This window comes from Argentina anserina, chromosome 6, assembly GCF_933775445.1.
Source record: "Argentina anserina chromosome 6, drPotAnse1.1, whole genome shotgun sequence".
Classification (NCBI taxonomy): domain Eukaryota; kingdom Viridiplantae; phylum Streptophyta; class Magnoliopsida; order Rosales; family Rosaceae; genus Argentina; species Argentina anserina.
In genome coordinates, this window is record NC_065877.1 from 19,071,604 (window position 1) to 19,090,415 (window position 18,812).

Below are 18,812 nucleotides of genomic sequence, written 5' to 3' on the forward strand. Positions count from 1 at the left end.
AAGAAGCTTGATCTCATTTTAGTGGAAGAAATCGATTCCGATGATGAATGGATATCAGAGGTGGAAGATCCTATATTGCCAAATGATCTCTCTTGGCTTGAAGAATGTGTGTTTGAGGTGGAAGCTATAGGGAATGTACCGATTGAATGTTATGAATAAAATTTGTCAACTAGAGTTCCTATATGTGTAGAGCCACTAGATGAGCCAACAATAGATGATGTTCCTTTGTCGGATGATGACATGAGATTTGATGAGCCCTCTTACGCACCTTCTTCTAAAAGGACGAATGTTGAAAGCTCAAGTAAGTACTTTCTTATTCATCCTCATGTTATTTAGTTTGTTTAGAATATACGTATCAATCCATATTTATACTAGTACGTTTTTTTAGGTAAAGAAAAATCCAAATCCAAGAAGAAAATTAAAACATTGGATTCATTACTTAGGAATGAAGATGAGATTGAAGACCTTACTTTACATCCACATATTGATGCATTGAACATTGATGATTGTAATGATATTCATGTGGGTGTGAGTGGATATGATGATGAAGATTGAACAAGAAGATTGAACGCATTGAAGTGTAGCTGTTGCATTTAATTTAGTATGACTCTATATATTAATTCTATAATTTGATTAGAACCTTATTTTGGATGAATGTTATGGTTATAATGACATATTTACATATTTTGAAGGATATTCATATTATTTGAAAATGTATTGTATTAAATTAATGTTTGTTGGAAAGGCGATCGCCTTAAATCGCCTTTGCACGCCGATGCTCTCGCCTTGTGAGGCTTGACCATGTCGCCTTCGCCTTCGCCTTCGCATCTGAAAACATTGTCTTGAATACACCAACATGCAACTTTAAGTTCATCTCTGTCAGCATTACCTTCCAACCTGTAATCAACCAAGGTAAGAACATCTTCTCCTTTAGCTACTACATTTGCAACCCGGTTAGGAGTGTAGTCTTCTAGTTCATCATCTATTCCTTCACTATTTCTCCTTCTAGATATAACCTCAAACAACAACTTTCCATAGCGGAAGACATCAGCTTTTGCCGTGATCGCCTCACATGTAAAACATTCTGGAGCAAGGTAGCCAGCAGTTCCTCTCAAAGTTGTCAGAACTCGACTGTGGTGTCTGCCAATGAGTTTTGCAAGACCAAAATCTGCAATTTTTGGATTATATTCTTCATCCAACAAAATGTTCTCTGGCTTAATGTCACAGTGTATTATACAATCTCTACAGTCCTCATGGAGGTAAGCTAATCCTCTTGCAATGCCTATGGCAATATGATATCTTGCTTTCCAGTCTAACATTAGTGGATTCTTTTGAAGTAAAACAGATTGTAGAGAGCCATTAGGCACATAGTCATAAACTAAGAGTCTTCTTGTAGAATCTGCACAAAACCCACGAAGGCGGAGAAGATTGATGTGTTGTATTGCACCAAGAGTTCTGACTTCAGACTGAAATTGCTTTTCAACCTGCCGCAGACTCTTTGGTTGTTTTACTGCTATGGGTGTTGAATCCGGCAATATCCCCTTGAAAACAGAACTGGAAGCTCCTTCTCCAAGTTTCTCTGAGAAGTTTCGTGTTGCTTTTTTTAAATCCCAGTAGTTGAAAACAACTAGAGAATGCTCAAAAGACTCCAATGCTCTAACAAACTGTCTCCATCTGACAACTACCAGCACAGTGATGAAGAATGTAACGATGGCTGCAAGTACTCCAACCACAATCCAAGCGGTGTTTCTCTTCTCAGATGCTGCTACTCATAGATACCAAACTCTTCTTATCACTCCATCAGATGATAGTTTCTTGACATTAAACAGATCACCCCACCAAATCAGACACTGATTATCATAAGCAAAAGCAGTGCATGAGCAATTTTTCAAGCAAGCTAATCTACATTTGCCAATGTTATCAACTACCAAAGAGTTGGGACTGTCGGGATAGGTAGTACTCTTCATCACCAGGAATGCTGAACTTCCCTCATCACTGCAATTAAATGAAGTTTTCCTCCCACAGCCATCTGTGTGATCTTCTAATTCCCATTCTTTAGGAATTTTCGGTTTGAATCCTTTTAGACAGCCACACCGAGGAAGGTCATGTTGGTTGCATGCACTAAAAGCACCACAGGAAGCATAAACATCACATTCTTCGCTTGGATCCATCCATAGTAAATTCCATTGGCCATTCCTTATGATAAAGAACTTCATTTGACCAGTGGTTATTAGATCAATTTTGGACATATCACATATTATATGATTATCATATTTAATGTCATAATCTATTTATACATGAAAAAAAAGATAGTATCAAATCTAGTTCCTAATGATTTCGTGTATTATATCATTATGGTAAGGAATCCTAATTTAAGTCTAGAAGCAAGACTATAAATCAGTGTTGAATCAGGAATCTAAATAAGATGACTTAACTTACAAGATGTCTTTAATGGAATGACTCTTAAGGGTTAAAGATTTTCTATATATAGATGGTAAACATCCCTGTTATCACTACGAGTTATCTGCGTGAGTTTCTGTCCATTGAGAAAGCAGAGAGTAGTGACTAACAGAAGACCTTGCCTAGCACCTTGTGACTTCGGATTAAGGCATAATGGATCACGGTGTCGTCGTTCATGAAGATGGTAAGTTAATCTCATTTACTAAATTAACGATTAGTTGTTATGCATATGATCTTTGGTTTTGTACTAATATCATGTAATTTGATTTACATATGGTATCAGAGCACTTATGAGCACAAACATTTTCAGTTTTGCATAACTAAAAATCGGTTTTAGATTTTAACAAAAAAAAAGGGAGATGTACTTGATGGTCGCGAGCGTCACTGGTGGTCGCGAGCGTCACTGAGGATCGCGAGCGTGACTGAGGGTCGCGAGCGTCACTGCTGGTCCCGAGCGTTACTGCTGGTCGCGAGAGTTACTACTGAGGAATTTTGCTTTACGGGTTAAACCGGTTGCAAACACGCGGATCCGGTCTCAACCAAATCCGAACTCAAGAATAACAACCCAGAAATTTTTTTAGCCGTTGTGTTTTTCACAACGTTGAGTTTCTGGATTTGGGAAGATGACTAGATCGAAAGCGATTGAGACCTTTACGTCTCTTACTAGATTCATAACCCAAAGGGAATTGCTACTGATTCAAAAATTTGTTCTATGCTTCTGCTCAAAAACTGCAGCAAATTTGGGGAAAAAGCAAAATAGGTTTTTCTTAAAGGTTTTCCGATTTCAATTCAAGCAGATTATATGAAGTATATATATATATATATATATATGAATATACATAAGAACCCTAGAGCACACCCAGTGTGCTTTTAAGAGTAGCTTAGAGACTTGGATTGTGGTTGACGTGTGGTTCCTGTATGGCTGGGAAATTTAATTTTCTATGCAGTTATATACTCTATGGTTGAATTGAATGAATTGAATGATTGCATTCTATGTGTGTGCTGTAATTGATTGACAATGTATGCAGAAATTTAAAATCTTCCAATTTTATACATTGTAAAAGGTTTACAAGGCACAGAGCTTAGTTTTCTTATAAAGATTATCTGTGTAGAAAACAAAGTTATCAGCTCAAAATTGGTTTGTGGTTTCCTGTTGGTATAATTGAACATATTGCACAAAGCATTCTTCTTCGATATCTGCAGGGAATTTTCAAGATAACAAACTGAAAAGTTGTGTTATATGTTTTGAAATTCATATTTTATTCTTCCAAAGAAGTGGTTAAAATATGATTTTAGAATACAGACAACAATAAGCATATTTGATGAAAATAAATTCGGATACTTGAAATTAGATCTTCTGTCTAACGATGTTGATTTGATTCTTTGGATAACATGTTTTTATCTTGTGTGGCTTATTGAAAAGAATTACAAGATATTAAGTAATTGCTCAAAAGTATTGCTTAATGTTGATTAAAGTTATGGATTGAATTACATGCAAGTATATGACTGTGTTGTTTTATAGTATTTTTGTTTTTTTTGTTTTATGCTTGTCTTGATTGGCATTGTATGACAAAACAGAAAACACTGAAAGCTAAGAACTCACAAAATTTTCTTTTGCTCTTTAGGTAGCACCTACCTCACCTTCAATAGTGTTTTAATGCTTACTGGGTCAAACTTTAGAGCTTGCAGGGATTCTGTAGAAACCTATATCACCATGAATGATAAGATAGGCTATTGTTTTCAAGAGGATAGACCTGAAACCCCAGCAGAAAATGATAAAACCACAATCAAAGCTAACTATAAGAAGTGGATGCATTCAAACATGATGGCTAAGAATGTTATTAGGCAGTCTATGTCTAAAAGCATTAGAGAATGCGTGGCTGAGCCGGAATTTGCTACTGATTTTCTGGAGGCCGTGTCAGCTAAGTTCAAGGAGAGTGAGAAAGCTAAGATAGCTAGGCTAAACAAGGAATATCATAACCTGCAATACTCAGGAACTGGAGGAGTCATGGAGCATTTATTAAAGTTGATTAATATCAACAATAGGCTTAAAGAGATGATGGTAGGAGTACAGGACACCTTGCTGGTGTATCATGCACTGGACACACTCCCAAGCAGTTTTGACCATCTCAGGACTAGCTATAATGCTCAAAAAGAAAACTGGACTCTAGATGAACTAATAGCCATCTGTTCTGATGAGGAGGAGAGGATTAAGAAGCAAACCCCAACCATTTACCTGCTTAAAAAGCCTAAGAAAAGGAAGTCATATCCACAAAACAAGCTTAAGCCTAACAAGATCATCTCTAAGACATCAGCAACCACAGGGCCAAAGGATAACAAACCATTCAGATTCAAGTGCTATTTTTGTAAGAAAGTAAGTCACATGAAAAAGGATTGTACTGGCTATAAGGCTTGGCTAGCTAAAAAGGGTAAGATTATTTCTAATACAGTTTTTTCTTTAGAAGTTGATCTTGTTAATGTCAATCCACAATCTTGGTGGATTGATTCCGGGTCACCTATTCACATAACTAATTCCTTACAGGGGTTGAAAAAGACCAGGACTCCAAGAAGTGAGGATGTTAGCTTGCGTGTTGAAAACGGGATGAAAGTCGCAGTAAAAGCTGCAGGATGTCTTAGGCTTGATTTAGGATCTGGAAAATTTCTAGTTTTGAATAACGTTTATTATGTACCTTACATGAGAAGGAATTTAGTTTTAGTTTCTCAATTGGTTAAAACTGGATGTAGTTTTTTGATTGAAAATAAAGGAATTTTTATTTTTCGAAATAAAGAGAAACTGGATGATCATATAAAGTTAAATTGTTCAATATCTCAACAAGATATTTCTTTTGTTGAAACAGATAACACTAAAAGTACTAGCACCTTAACTGGTGTTAAGAGAACTAGGAACAATGAAAAATCTGCATATTTATGGCATAGAAGATTATGCCATGTATACAAAGAGAGACTGAAACTATTAGTAAGGTACAACATTTTAAACGCATTAGACTTTTCAGACCTTCATGATTGTATTGAATGTTTTAAGGGTAAGATGACAAACAAACGGAAAAAGACTGCAGTAAGAAGTAAAGAGTTGTTGGAACTCATACACATTGATATTTGTGGTCCATTTAAACACCAAAATATCTATGGAAATGTGTATTTCATTATATTCATTGATGATTTCTCTAGATACGGTTATGTTTCTCTACTCTTAGAAAAATCACAGGCACTTAAAGCTTTTCAAATCTATAAGGCTGAGGTAGATAATCAACTAGAGAAAAAGATCAAAACAGTAAGATTAGATAGAGGTGGGGAATTTTATGGAAAATATACAGAAAAAGGTCAACAAAAGAGTCCTTTTTCCTTGTATCTGCAAGAGCATGAAATTAAAGCTCAATATACAACACCCTATAATCCCCAATAAAATGGTGTTGCAGAGAGAGAATAGATACCTTCTAAATATGGTTAGGTGTATGATGTGTACTACTGGGTTGCCAAAATTCTTATGGGGAGAGGCTTTAAAAACTGCAAATTATATTTGCAACAGAACACCAAGTAAAGCCATAGAGAAAACTTCTTTTGAATTATGGTGTGGTAGAAAACCAAGTCTTTTTCATTGTCATGTATGGGGTTGTCAAGCAGAAGCTCGGATTTATAATCCAAAAATGAGCAAGCTTGATGAAAAGTCTGTTAGCTGCTATGTCATAGGTTATCCAGATAAATCTAAATGTTACAAGCTATATTATGCTAAACACTCACCCAGAATATTTGAAACTCATCAAGTAAAATTCATAAATGAGAAAATTCACAATACAATTTATGAGGATTTATCCTCAGATTTTGAAGAACTTGTGATGGATGAGGATTTAGCAAATAAATTACATTTTGATACTGATAATGAATTAGCAGATGTCATCATTAGAGAAAATCAAGATGCAGATGATCAAGAAATTGATCAAGGAATGCCAATTGACAATCCAAAAAACAATATAGTTGTTCAGAATCCTCCCATTGCTGTAGTGGCACCTGTAGTAGAACCTAATCTAATTCCACAACCTCCACAACCTCAAAATAATCCAATTCAAGCTCTTCCTCAAAATCCTATGCTTAGAAGATCCGAAAGAGCTAGAAAAGCAAAATTTGAGGGGGAAAATTGTCCTTACATTATCAGTTATCTAACTGAGGCAGACGTAGTAGAAGATTGTGCAGAAGACAATGATCCAATAAATTTTGGTCAAGCTACAGAATGTGTTGAGTCAGAGAAGTGGCAAGAAGCTATGAAATCTGAAATTGAGTCAATGGAGAAAAATGGAGTTTGGGAATTAGTTGAAGCTGATCCAAGACAGAAAGCAATTGGCTGCAAGTGGGTTTACAAAACCAAGAAAGATGCAACAGGAAACACTGAAAGACACAAGGCAAGGTTAGTTGCAAAAGGATTTACGCAGAAAGAAGGCATAGACTACACTAAGACTTTTTCTCCAGTTTCCTGTAAAGATTCTTTTAGGATTATTATGACGTTAGTTGCACACTATGATATGGAGCTACACCAAATTGATGTCAAGACAGCCAACTTAAATGGAGAGCTTGAGGCTTGCAACTACATGAAACAACCAGAGGGATTTATAGAAGTAGGGAATGAGAATTTGGTCTGCAAGCTAAAGAAATCAATTTATGGACTCAAGCAAGCTTCTAGGCAGTGGTACAAGAAATTTGACTCAGTGATTTCCTCTTTTGGATTCACTGAAAATCTAGTTGATGAGTGTGTTTATTTAAAAACAGTTAGAGATCAATTTATTTTATTAGTACTATATGTTGATGATATACTTTTGGCTAGCAGCAATCTAAAACTGCTAAAAGATACCAAAAGCTTTCTATCAAAGAATTTTGACATGAAAGATCTAGGTGAAGCATCATATGTACTAGGGATTGAGATTAAAAGAGATAGAGCACAGAAACTGTTGCGATTGTCCTAAGAAAATTACATTTCTAAAGTTCTAAAGAGATTTAGTATGGAACAGTGCTCTGGAGGAGAAGTTCCAATGTCTAAAAGTGACAAGCTCACAAAAGGTCAACAGCCACAAACTGAAACTGAGAAGGAGAACATGAAGTCAAAGCCTTATGCAAGATTAGTTGGAAGCCTCATGTATGCTCAAGTTTGCACAAGACCTGACTTAGCTTTTGCAGTTGGGATGTTATCAAGGTTTCAATCTAATCCAGGTTATAAACACTGAGTTGCAGGAAAAAAGGTGTTGAGGTATCTACAGAAGACAAAGAATCACATGCTAGTTTACAGACAAGTCAAGGATTTGAATGTTATTGGATTTTCAGATTCTGATTTTGCAGGGAATTATCCTGATTCAAAGAAGTCCACTTGTGGATACATATACATGCTAGCAGGAGGAGCTATTGCTTGGAAAACCATGAAGCAGACATTGATCACAACCTCAACCATGCAAGCTGAGTACATAGCAGTATATGAAGCAGTGTGTGAAGGGGTATGGATAAGGAATTTTCTACAGCAAACTCAAGTACTCAGTCACATTGTGGAAGACAAATTGGAAGTTTTTGTGACAATGAAGCAGCTGTGTACTTCTGCAAGAACAATAAGAGATCTATCAATTCCAAGCACATAGATTTAAAGTATTACAGTGTTAGGGAGAGGGTTAAAAGGGGTGAGTTAGTGGCTCTAAGCATAGATACAAACTCACAACTAGCTGATCCTTTCACAAAAGCATTACCAGTTAAAGTGTTTAAGAAACACATAGAGAGCATATGCATTTTACCTAACTTAGATGCTTGAGGTCAGTAAGAGCTAAGTCCAGTAGGAGCAAACTAAAATTTACAAGTTTTGAGTTCTTGCTTAAATTATCCTTGGGATAACAGTTTTCCTTGTTTTAAATAAAGTCTTGAGGTATTTCAGAATTGTTATGTCATGCTGCAGCTTTACATTAGTTTCTGAAAAACTTACACAACTAAGTTACAGTTGTATATATACTTGCATATCAGATGACTTTAATCATGTCTAGCATGATGATATGGTTTAAGCAAGTTATAAAGTCATTGATGTCCAGTTTATTGCTTGAAGTTCTGGTTTTAGAACATACGGTAGGACTTGATGTATATATATTCTATACTTGTTAATACACATTATATATATATATATCTCAATACTGAGGTTTTTAGACATGTGTATTTTGCAGGAGCTTATGTTGTAGCAAAGAAACTCTGCATTTTTGTTAAAGTGTAACTCGTTTCTTGTTCTGCATAAGTAACTGTAAGGTGAGCATGTTGTGATGAGATTTTTGATTCAATTGTTTCTGGCGCGCACTACAGTAGGTAGTATATTTCTGACATTACAGGAACTTGATTTTCATAAACCGGAAGTGATTGTCCAAGTGGGAGATTGTTAGATCAATTTTGGACATATCAGATATTATATGATTATCATGTTTAATGTCATAATCTATTTCTACATGAAAACAAAGATAGTATTATATCTAGTTCCTAATGATTTCGTGTATTATATCATTATGGTAAGGAATCCTAATTTAAGTCTAGAAGCAAGACTACAAATCAGTGTTGAATCAGGAATCTAAATAAGATGACTTAACTTACAAGATGTCTTTAATGGAATGACTCTTAAGGGTTAAAGATTTTCTATATATAGATAGTAAATATCCTTGTTATCACTACGAGTTATCTGCGTGAGTTTCTGTCCATTGAGAAAGCAGAGAGTAGTGACTAACAGAAGACCTTGCCTAGCACCTTGTGACTTCGGATTAAGGCACAATGGATCACGGTGTCGTCGTTCATGAAGATGGTAAGTTAATCTCATTCACTAAATTAACGATTAGTTGTTATGCATATGATTTTTGGTTTTGTACTCATATCATGCAATTTGATTTACAGTGGTTTCTATCATGTACCTAATAAAGATATGATTCCTAATAATGGGATCAGGAAAGGCAGAAGGACGAACTGCGTACCTAAGGTAGCCTCCAGTCTCATTTAGAACAATGGAGAAAATTGAGGGAACATGCTCTTCTTGAACACTTTCGATATGGCTGAATGTCTTCCCTGTCCAATTACCGCTGTTCCAGTAAGTTTGAGAACTATTCCATAGTAGCTGAAGACATGTTTCTTGCAGCAGAAAAGAAAAGGGACCAGGTGCTGGATGTTGTGGACTTCTCCAGGGAGTAAGACTAAGAATTTGCTTGGTAAGCTTGTTATATCCAAGTGTTGCACCAGGAAGCCAAGTATCGGTTGGATGATCGAAACTCTGCCATAGTACTGTAGATGCATCTCTAATGACAAAGTTGCCATCATCAAGAAGCATGGCTGTAGTACTATTTCTAGCCTGTGACATTGAATTTGTTGACATATTGCCATGGATGAGGGGTTGTTTAAGGTCAAATTTCCACTTTCAAGGAGCACAAAGAATGATGAAGTTGGATCAGTGATCGGTTGGTTTCTGTTTGCCACCTAAACAACTGTCCAGGTGGGTAGATTTTTGTACCAGATGCCGATGTAATAGTCTTGAGAGTTACCTGGTGTGAAGAAACCAAGTTCGAAAATGCCACCAGGAGAGGTGATCTTCTGGTCTCCACTGAGAGATTGGCTTGGTAACAGAATCTCAATAGCCTTGAGAGTACAAAGAGTGTAACACAACGTGAGTAGCACAGACTGGAATATCAAGTGGTTTCTGATACTAGTTTTCATTGTGGTCTTATGAATGTAAGGAGTTTGATGTGTTTATAAGTAACTTGGTTTGCTATGGATCGATTCATAATTCCACATACAATTTATTGATATAACTCTCCCAACTACTTATCTAATTGTGTCATGACTGTTAGAAACGTTCAATTTCCACATTTATAGGATAAAATACATTTATACAAAAGAAATATTTATCATGATATTGTTTTTTTACTGTTTTATCCATTTGTTAAATTATTATGTTTCAGATTTAGGAGGGATAAAAAAGGAAATAGCAGCTTGACAGTTCCATAAGGGTTGTTCCCTTAATTAATACCGATGATACTGAATAACCCTATACATGAGGATGTAGAGTCTATTGGTGCATAACATATAGTCCCATCATATTGCATTAAAAAACTGAGGATAGGACATTGTTTGCTATTAATTAGTAGTTACATGCTTGTTATAATTGCACCCTGGAGATATCACCGGATGTAGTCTCCTGAAAATTGATGGTATTCATGTACTCTCTGTAAGGTGTTGGAGGGATTGGTGTACACTTACTGACAGTTGAAAGTTGAAACTCCCTTCAGAAATTGAACAATCTGCCTCATTGTTGGACTATCAATCTGAATTCTGAATATCTCGTACACACCACAACTTCTCTTTTAGCAACTGCACCTGCAACTCCAATCGGACATTAATTTTCAAAGTACTCATCTAAGCAGTCTGTTTTTCTCCATCTCAGATATACTTCAATTAACACAGATTGGTGTGCTTATAGACATCAGAAATTGGTTTGATGGCTTCCAGAAACCATTCTGGCGCAAGATATGCTACTGTTGCAACATTTACAAAAATGATATGGCAAAACCAATGTCTCCCAGTTTTGGGCTGTATTGTTCCTTTCACCAGTCTCATGTTTGTAACAACTCGTCTGTCCTTTCCGGGTACTGATGCGTCTGCGGACCATTTCCTTACCAGGGCAAGGTTTATGATTTAGAAACACCCTGCAAGTGTATCCAAGCAGTCCTTTTTTCTCTAATTTTGTGGCGGTGGTTGCTTAAGATTAAATAGATCCCCATTTTAAAACAGCCACTGATTGCCATAACCAAATGCAGTGCCTAATCAATTTTTTTAAGCATGCTAATCTACATTGGTCAATGTTATCAACAGACAACAGCCAAAGACTCAGAATCTGATAAGCAACACCAGGCATTTTACCCACACAACTGTTTCATTGGGTACAATTTCATACCAGATGCCAATGTAATAGTCTACAAAGTCACCAGGTGCTAAGAAATCAAGTTCAAATACGGCCCCAGAGGCTTCCATGGCAATGCAGAAAGAAAACACAGCAAAAGCGGCGGAACAAGCTGTGAGATCAACTTCCACGAACGGTTCTTTCTAGTTTCTACAGTTTTGGATCCATCAAGCATGAAGGCCAACTTCACCTAATTCAAAATCTAATTCAGGCAGAAGAATGCAGTTCATAACCAGCAGTTACACTGGCTTTCATTATTGACTTTGTTAGCAGATGATTAGACGGATTAATTATTACTATCAAATTCTTCAAAAACATGGTTGTTTGGTTCTCAAAGCTCAATCATTACATTTTGTTATTCAATATACAGCAAAATTAAAACTTGGTATGCATTTTCATTGACAAAACAGATGTCTGTATCAACTTACACATCATCATAAAAGACATGTTCAACCCAACCCAACCTACTAACTGCACCATTGATTGAACCTATACAGGAGGAAAGATTGTAAATTTATTCGTGTTTTCTGGGATCTTTAAACTATCAGTTGAATGAGCCTAACAGATAACTCAATCATTAAAGAGCATCAATTGATTATTGAACGATTAGAAATAGATTCAAGGTTGAACAAAACAGAGATATACAAAAAATCGAAAAAATACCAAACAAATTCATGGTTGAGAAATGGAAAGACCAAAAAACTGAATTGGAGAAAGAAGATGGATATATGGCATGAATCAGAAAGAACGTAGCGAAGAGTATTTTGAATTATGATCACTTGAATTATCCATCACTCTTTGTAATACTTTCATCATCTCCATCCCATCCCACCATCAAAAATTCAAAACCGACCAAACCAAACTGAACCTCATGAACTTAAAAAGAGACTGCAGAGCAGAACAGCAGATGCAAACCCCTTATATAGCCAACTGGTCCAAACCCTAGAGGTCACTTTGGTCATTTCATCTGCAATTCTTCTTCTTGTTTTTTCTTTTTCTTAATAAAAGAGTGCCCGGGAAGGAATTCACAAAAACGCTTTCTTTATAAAGAAGAAGAGGAATTCAAAAACAACTGAGAAATCTCAGATCAATTCTCAATTGCAATGTCTCTCCGTGCCTTCAAAGAAAGCCTAAAACCCTGTCAGAACTCTTCTCTCCCGACGACCCAAGCACAGTCTTCGTCGTCAATACTCTCCCAAATCCCGTCACCCTCAGTCACTAGAAAGCCACCCAAATCGTCTCTGGCTCAGCAGCTCCTCAGGCTCCAGGACCCTCCCCCTCGCCCCACACCGCCGCCGCCGATAGAGAAGAAGCAAACCCAGGAGGAGGAGGAGGAAGAAGACGACGACCCAGAACCACTGCCATGTTCTGGGACCAGTAAAGTTAGCAGCTTTCAGTTTGACAACACCGGACCCTATGAACCCTTGCTCTTGTCCTCCCCGGCTCAACTTCCTGTTGTTCAGGTATCCATATCACAATCTTGACTATGTTTCAGTGTTTTCAGATATTTGTTGGGTGTGTGAATTTGGAATAAACAACTTTACTTTTCACTGTGTTTGGTAATGAATAACTGGTGTGATGGTACAACTTTACTTGGGTGCATAGTTGGAAGTTGATGTTGTGCCAAGGCTTTGATGATCATAGAATCCACAGTTATGTTTTGCTCTTGTACACAACATTGTTGGTTAAAACACAGTTTAAACATTACTGTTTAGTCCCTAGGCAACAGCGTTCTTTCTCAATTGGAATGGTTGTTTGCAAGTTTTCAAGTAGGTGAAACAGAAAGGAAATAGAAATTTTGAGAACATTTTTACAAATTTACTTAAAACCTGGTTATTATATGGGGTGCAGCACTCCGTGGACAGACGGCTGAGTAACTAATATACCGAAATTGTTTGTAATTTGTCTTCTGTAATGTTGGATCTGTAGAAAGGCATTTTAAAGCAAATTCCTTTTCACGATGCAAGCAATGTGCCATTGTTATTTTAATATGATTTTGGGTCCTTGCACGAGATTTTGTCATACTTGGCAATTTCTATGAGTTTGTTTGGAGAAATATGTTTTGAAATGTCTTTACAAACTTCTATAGGTGTTGCTTGTTTTTCTTTTCAGGTTCCTGCATCCATTAACTGCAGGTTGCTTCAACATCAGAGAGAGGGAGTAAAGTTTTTATACAATTTATACAAGAACAACCATGGAGGGGTTCTTGGAGATGATATGTAAGTATTTCCTGCGTAAATAATATGTTATACTGCATTATAGTTGTGTCCTCCAGAAATTGTTTAAATGTTTCATTGTATTCTTAATATCAATCATGTTTGCATGATTAATTTGAGCATTACCTTCCTTTCAATGCTAGATAGATTTAGTCAAGTAATGGAATCAATAGTTTTGAAGAAATGGCTCCAATGGATTATACAATGCTTTGTCCAAAAGTTTTGACAGAGAACATCTTCTCATGGTGTTCCTCAAGAACCTAAGACAGAATTAATAGGGAAACTCTCTCAATTGGGAATGAAAATGGGTGGTTTTAGTAGAACTTCTCTCCCAATATATGTATTGTGGGTAGTACATAATGCATTTGTGTGTTATCTCTAGATGTTAACATTTGTCACCTTAAATTTGTAATGGAAAAGTTTCATATTTTCTCCTACTCTTTCAAAAGGGGACTAGGCAAAACAATTCAGACAATTGCCTTCTTAGCTGCTGTGTTTGGGAAAGATGGTGATCACATTGATTCCTCAATCTCGAAAAGAAGTGAAATAGCCAAACGAAACCCTGTTCTCATAGTTTGTCCCAGTTCAGTTATTCACAATTGGGAGAGCGAATTCTCTAAGTGGTCTAACTTTAGTGTTGCTGTTTACCATGGTGCAAATCGTGATTTGATTTTTGATAAACTGGAAGCTCGCAGAGTTGAGATACTTATCACAAGTTTTGACACATACAGAATTTGTGGCAGCCAGTTATCAGATGTTAATTGGGAGATTGTTGTTGTCGATGAGGCACACCGGCTTAAGAATGAAAAATCAAAGCTCTATCTAGCATGTCTTGAATTTAAAACCTTAAAACGAATTGGTCTCACTGGCACTATGATGCAGAACAAAATTATGGAATTGTTTAATCTCTTTGACTGGGTTGCACCTGGATCCTTAGGAACACGGGAGCATTTTCGGGAGTTTTATGATGAACCTCTCAAACATGGCCAAAGATCAACTGCTCCGGAAAGACTTGTCCGCATTGCTGATGAGCGGAAACAGCATTTAGTAACTGTTCTTAATAAATATATGTTGAGGAGGACTAAAGAGGAAACCATTGGTCATCTTATGATGGGGAAGGAAGATAATGTAGTCTTTTGTTCCATGAGTGAATTGCAAAAGCGGGTGTATAGGCGAATGTTACAGCTACCAGACATCCAATGCCTGATAAATAAGGACCTTCCATGTAGTTGTGGATCTCCTCTTACTCAAGTTGAGTGCTGCCATCGGATTGTACCAGATGGAAAAATTTGGCCATACCTTCACAGGGATAACCCTGATGGTTGTGATTCATGCCCCTTTTGTATCGTCCTTCCTTGCCTCGTCAAGCTCCAACAGGTAAATGAGTCACCAAAACTTAACCTATTAGTTTTCACTCTTTTATCAGGAACACATATTTCATTTTTAGAAGGGTTTTTGATTTTGTAATTTTCATCATTAAAGCTGTGGTTTCAGGAGGAAGGGATTGGAAACAAAACTTTTGTCTTCTCATCAGTTAGGGGTCAACAGCTGTAAAGACAAGACTTACTAGATATCTTATGTCTTTGCTGAGTGAATAAAATATCTGGGAATAAAAAAATTACCTGAAAATATATGGTGTTTTCAGACTGAGTATATATATTTCTCTGTTTTTTTTCCTGGTTTCCTAAACTCCTGATTTCCTTTTCCTTTTCTTCTTTTTGTATTGTCCTAGACTTTCTTTGTAGAAAGGCTTTTTTGTGCAGAACAGGTTAAGTTTTTCTGCACTTTTTTCTTGATAAAACTGTTAAGAACAATGAAAATGGGTTGTTCTCTGCTTTACTAGTTGTGACCTGAGGCATACTGTTACCAAATTTTTCTGTCACCTTGAGACATACATGAGTTATTTGGTGAGTTGCATATGTTTGCTGAGCTCGGGATTAGGCCATATAGTAGAAGCATAAGAACCTTTATAGCAACTGCTTCCATGGAATACTTTAGGATGACTTTACGAGTGAGACAATGAGTTGCATCTATAGAGCATGCATTTTGTTTGTGGATTGATTGATCCTAACTATTCATAGTTTTCTGTCACAATGGTTTATAATTTTATGTTTGTGTTTGTGCATGTTTAGATAAGTAATCACTTGGAGCTTATCAAGCCTAATCCAAAGGATGACCCAGAAAAGCAAAAGAAAGATGCAGAGTTTGCCTCTGCTGTGTTTGGCCCAGATATTGATTTGGTGGGAGGCAACACTCAAAGCGAGAGTTTTATGGGCTTGAGTGATGTTAAAAAGTGTGGAAAAATGCGTGCACTTGAAAAGTTCATGTTCTCATGGATGGCACAGGGTGATAAAGTCCTTTTGTTCAGTTACTCTGTCAGGTGAATCTGGTCTCTTTACTCCATATTTATGTATTTTTAAATTTCCCAGCGCATACGTTTTTTTTTTCTTCAGGTTTGCCCTTTGGATCCTGCTAGTTGCTGAATTAAATTAACAGAATCACTTCTTCCAGGATGTTGGACATACTGGAAAAATTTCTTATACGCAAAGGTTTTTGCTTCTCAAGACTTGATGGTTCTACACCTACCAACTTGCGCCAGTCTCTTGTAGACAACTTTAATTCAAGTCCAAGCAAACAGGTATAACTTTAATCAAGTGTTGGAGAAGTCTATTTAAGTTTGCATTTGACGGGTATATATTGTTTTAGGTGTTCCTAATATCAACTCGAGCCGGTGGGCTTGGACTGAATCTTGTCAGTGCAAATCGCGTTGTCATATTTGATCCAAGCTGGAACCCTGCCCAAGACTTGCAGGCCCAGGACAGGTCATTTCGGTTTGGACAGAAACGGCATGTTGTGGTTTTCCGACTTCTTTCTGCCGGTTCCCTTGATGAACTTGTTTATTCACGTCAGGTATATAAACAGCAGCTATCAAACATTGCTGTTTCTGGAAAAATGGAGAACAGATATTTTGAAGGTGTCCAGGTACAGAATACCATTGGCGTTTTTTTTAAATTTCTCATGGAAATTTTTTACTCGTATTCAACTCCTAAAATTTGGATTTATCTCTCATACTTTGCAGGATTGCAAAGAGTTTCAAGGAGAACTTTTTGGAATTTGCAATTTATTTCGTGACCTTTCAGATAAGGTTTTTACGAGCGAAATATTTGAGTTGCATGGAAAGCAGGGACAAAAAGATGGGGACTCTCATAGTAGGGAACAAGGATCGACTAATTTTACTTGTGTAAAAGAAGTGGGTGTGACATCTCCATCCATGTCTGAGACCACTGATACTGAGAAGGCTTTAGTGAGTCAACCTGCGCTCAAAGATGTGGGTCAGTATGATTTATGATTTGGATTTTGATTTTGTACTACTCTATGCATACGTTATCCTTCCTTTCTTTAGGATTTTGACATTGGCATATCTATATTTATCGGTGTACCTTGTGCTCATTTGTGGAGCAGAATTACTGTTATTTGGACAAAAGAGGGGATTTGTAGTCCATGTGGACTATGACAGGATTTATCAGTTACTCTTGAGAACATAGCCAAGTCAAGTCATTTGTAAATCCTTACTCGCTTGGAAACAACCTAGTGTGATCTGACCCTAGGCGGGTGTGTTTGGGGGGGGGGGGGGGGGGGGGGGAGGGGGATGCAATGAAGCGTGGAGAAGAAAAGAAGAAGGCAAGAAAGAAACATACAATTGACCTTCTAATACACTTGAAAAGTCATTGGAACAGAAAAAATATATTAATCAGTCACACAAATAAAGAACGAAGAAAAATGAAACAGAGACTATTATTGGTCTCTCTCTTCTGTACGATCCTTAAACAATGATATGGGAAATAGTGAGTGAGTGATAAAGGCCATACTGAGTAATAAACAAATTGTGGGTTGCGAACTTTGGAGATGCTGGTTTTAGGGCTTCAGAATAATTTTCATATTGTGAGGTTCTTGAGATAAGTACTTGTTAAACTTATTATTTTCTTAATTGTTGTTATATCTTTCTACCGTCTGATTTATGTTTTGTTTAAATATATTATTTGTTTAAATTCAATTTTGTTCTGATTGCAACGTAAATGTTTTGTTTTCTTTAGGTGTTGTCTATGCACATCGTAATGAAGACATTGTAAATAATCGACCTGGAATGCTAGGGGAGATGGAAATAGTTAGTGCTTGTACAGTCAGCCTCAAAGAGCCTTGCACTGGTGTTGCTTGGACAAAACGACGAGAGGATACTGGTGGAAAGGAGAATATATCTGTATCCATGGATTGCAAAAGGATTCAGTTTAGTCTCCTTGCCAAGTACATGGATATGGGAGAGCTTGAATTTAGCAAGTGGGTAGTATCTGCTACTCCTCTGGAGAGGCAGAAAGTAATTCACGACTTTAAGAAGAGAAACAAGAAGAAACTTAACCGAGTAGATCCGTTATAATGTTGTGACTTGTGAGATTTTGGTAGTGTCATTAAATAATCCCAAAGTTGTAGTCTAATTGTTGAAGCATCATCTTTTTAAGGTGTGTTAATATTAACAGCAGAAGTCATTGTACAGTTCTGTATAGATTGCACATTTTATGTTGCTTCCTTGTTTCAGCTGGGATTGGTGTTCTGAGTCTTGGTTGATTTGCATGCCAAAGGTTTGTACCAGATGTACCAGACAATATGACCCTATGTGCCAAGATTGATATTTGGTAAGTTATCAAGAACCTCCCTTTCTCATGATCTTCAATAAAGTTTCTCAGTAACTACAGTAATATCCTTTTCCCAAAAGTTGCAGTGTGGAGAAGTGAGAGAACAGAAAATTAAGTCAATAATCTTCCCCAACTCAACTCACTTGAGCTAATGAACATGAAAATTTCCCGAGTATGTTGAGGCGATGGCCATGGCACCGGGGCCTCGTCATCTTATGGGCTCTATGACAGCAGATTAAGATGAATTAAATGTATTTGTCAATTTCTCTCTTTAAATTGTAAGTGTTACACTGTCATTTAAGGTATAAACTAATAAGAAACTTGTGTGTATCACCCACAACTGGTAGAGAGAGAGAGAGAGAGAGAGAGAGAGTGATGGTAATTGATGAGATCAGTAAGGGGTATCTAATTACATTTTGAAAAAATTATTAATTGATTTATCATGTGTATTTCCTTTGTCTGCCGTTTTCATCCCATGTTTTTTGT

General features: G+C 36.8%; 2 protein-coding genes and 1 non-coding gene across 3 annotated transcripts; 1 reads left to right on the top strand and 2 right to left on the bottom strand.

Moving 5' to 3' along the window:
- Window positions 1-722: 722 nt before the first annotated feature.
- LOC126796996 (G-type lectin S-receptor-like serine/threonine-protein kinase At2g19130) lies at window positions 723-2,171 on the bottom strand. Its single transcript, XM_050523695.1, has 2 exons — window positions 1,907-2,171; window positions 723-1,765 (listed from the first exon to the last, which is right to left on the bottom strand). Exons 1-2 carry the CDS (start codon window positions 2,169-2,171, stop codon window positions 723-725), a joined length of 1,308 nt encoding a protein of 435 aa, XP_050379652.1.
- Window positions 2,172-12,153: 9,982 nt separating this feature from the next.
- On the bottom strand, window positions 12,154-12,246 carry LOC126801293 (small nucleolar RNA R32/R81/Z41). Its single transcript, XR_007672788.1, has one exon. It is a non-coding gene; the product is annotated as a small nucleolar RNA R32/R81/Z41 (small nucleolar RNA).
- Window positions 12,247-12,457: 211 nt separating this feature from the next.
- Window positions 12,458-18,320, top strand: LOC126798626 (switch 2). Its single transcript, XM_050525637.1, has 8 exons — window positions 12,458-12,885; window positions 13,535-13,641; window positions 14,088-15,015; window positions 15,771-16,018; window positions 16,150-16,276; window positions 16,345-16,620; window positions 16,718-16,970; window positions 17,733-18,320. The coding sequence occupies exons 1-8, from the start codon at window positions 12,526-12,528 to the stop codon at window positions 18,068-18,070; spliced, it is 2,637 nt and encodes an 878-aa protein (XP_050381594.1). The 5' UTR covers window positions 12,458-12,525; the 3' UTR covers window positions 18,071-18,320.
- The last annotated feature ends 492 nt before the right edge of the window (window positions 18,321-18,812 follow it).

Excerpts from the sequence above, each read along its gene's own strand:
- LOC126796996 (XM_050523695.1), bottom strand. The coding sequence starts at position 2,171 with ATGGATCCAAGCGAAGAATGTGATGTTTATGCTTCCTGTGGTGCTTTT. Across the intron at positions 1,766-1,906 it reads AGTTGATAACATTGGCAAAT|CAGCATCTGAGAAGAGAAAC; the intron begins GTAGATTAGCTT and ends ATCTATGAGTAG.
- LOC126798626 (XM_050525637.1), top strand. The coding sequence starts at position 12,526 with ATGTCTCTCCGTGCCTTCAAAGAAAGCCTAAAACCCTGTCAGAACTCT. Across the intron at positions 16,019-16,149 it reads TTGTTCAGTTACTCTGTCAG|GATGTTGGACATACTGGAAA; the intron begins GTGAATCTGGTC and ends CACTTCTTCCAG. Across the intron at positions 16,621-16,717 it reads GATATTTTGAAGGTGTCCAG|GATTGCAAAGAGTTTCAAGG; the intron begins GTACAGAATACC and ends CATACTTTGCAG.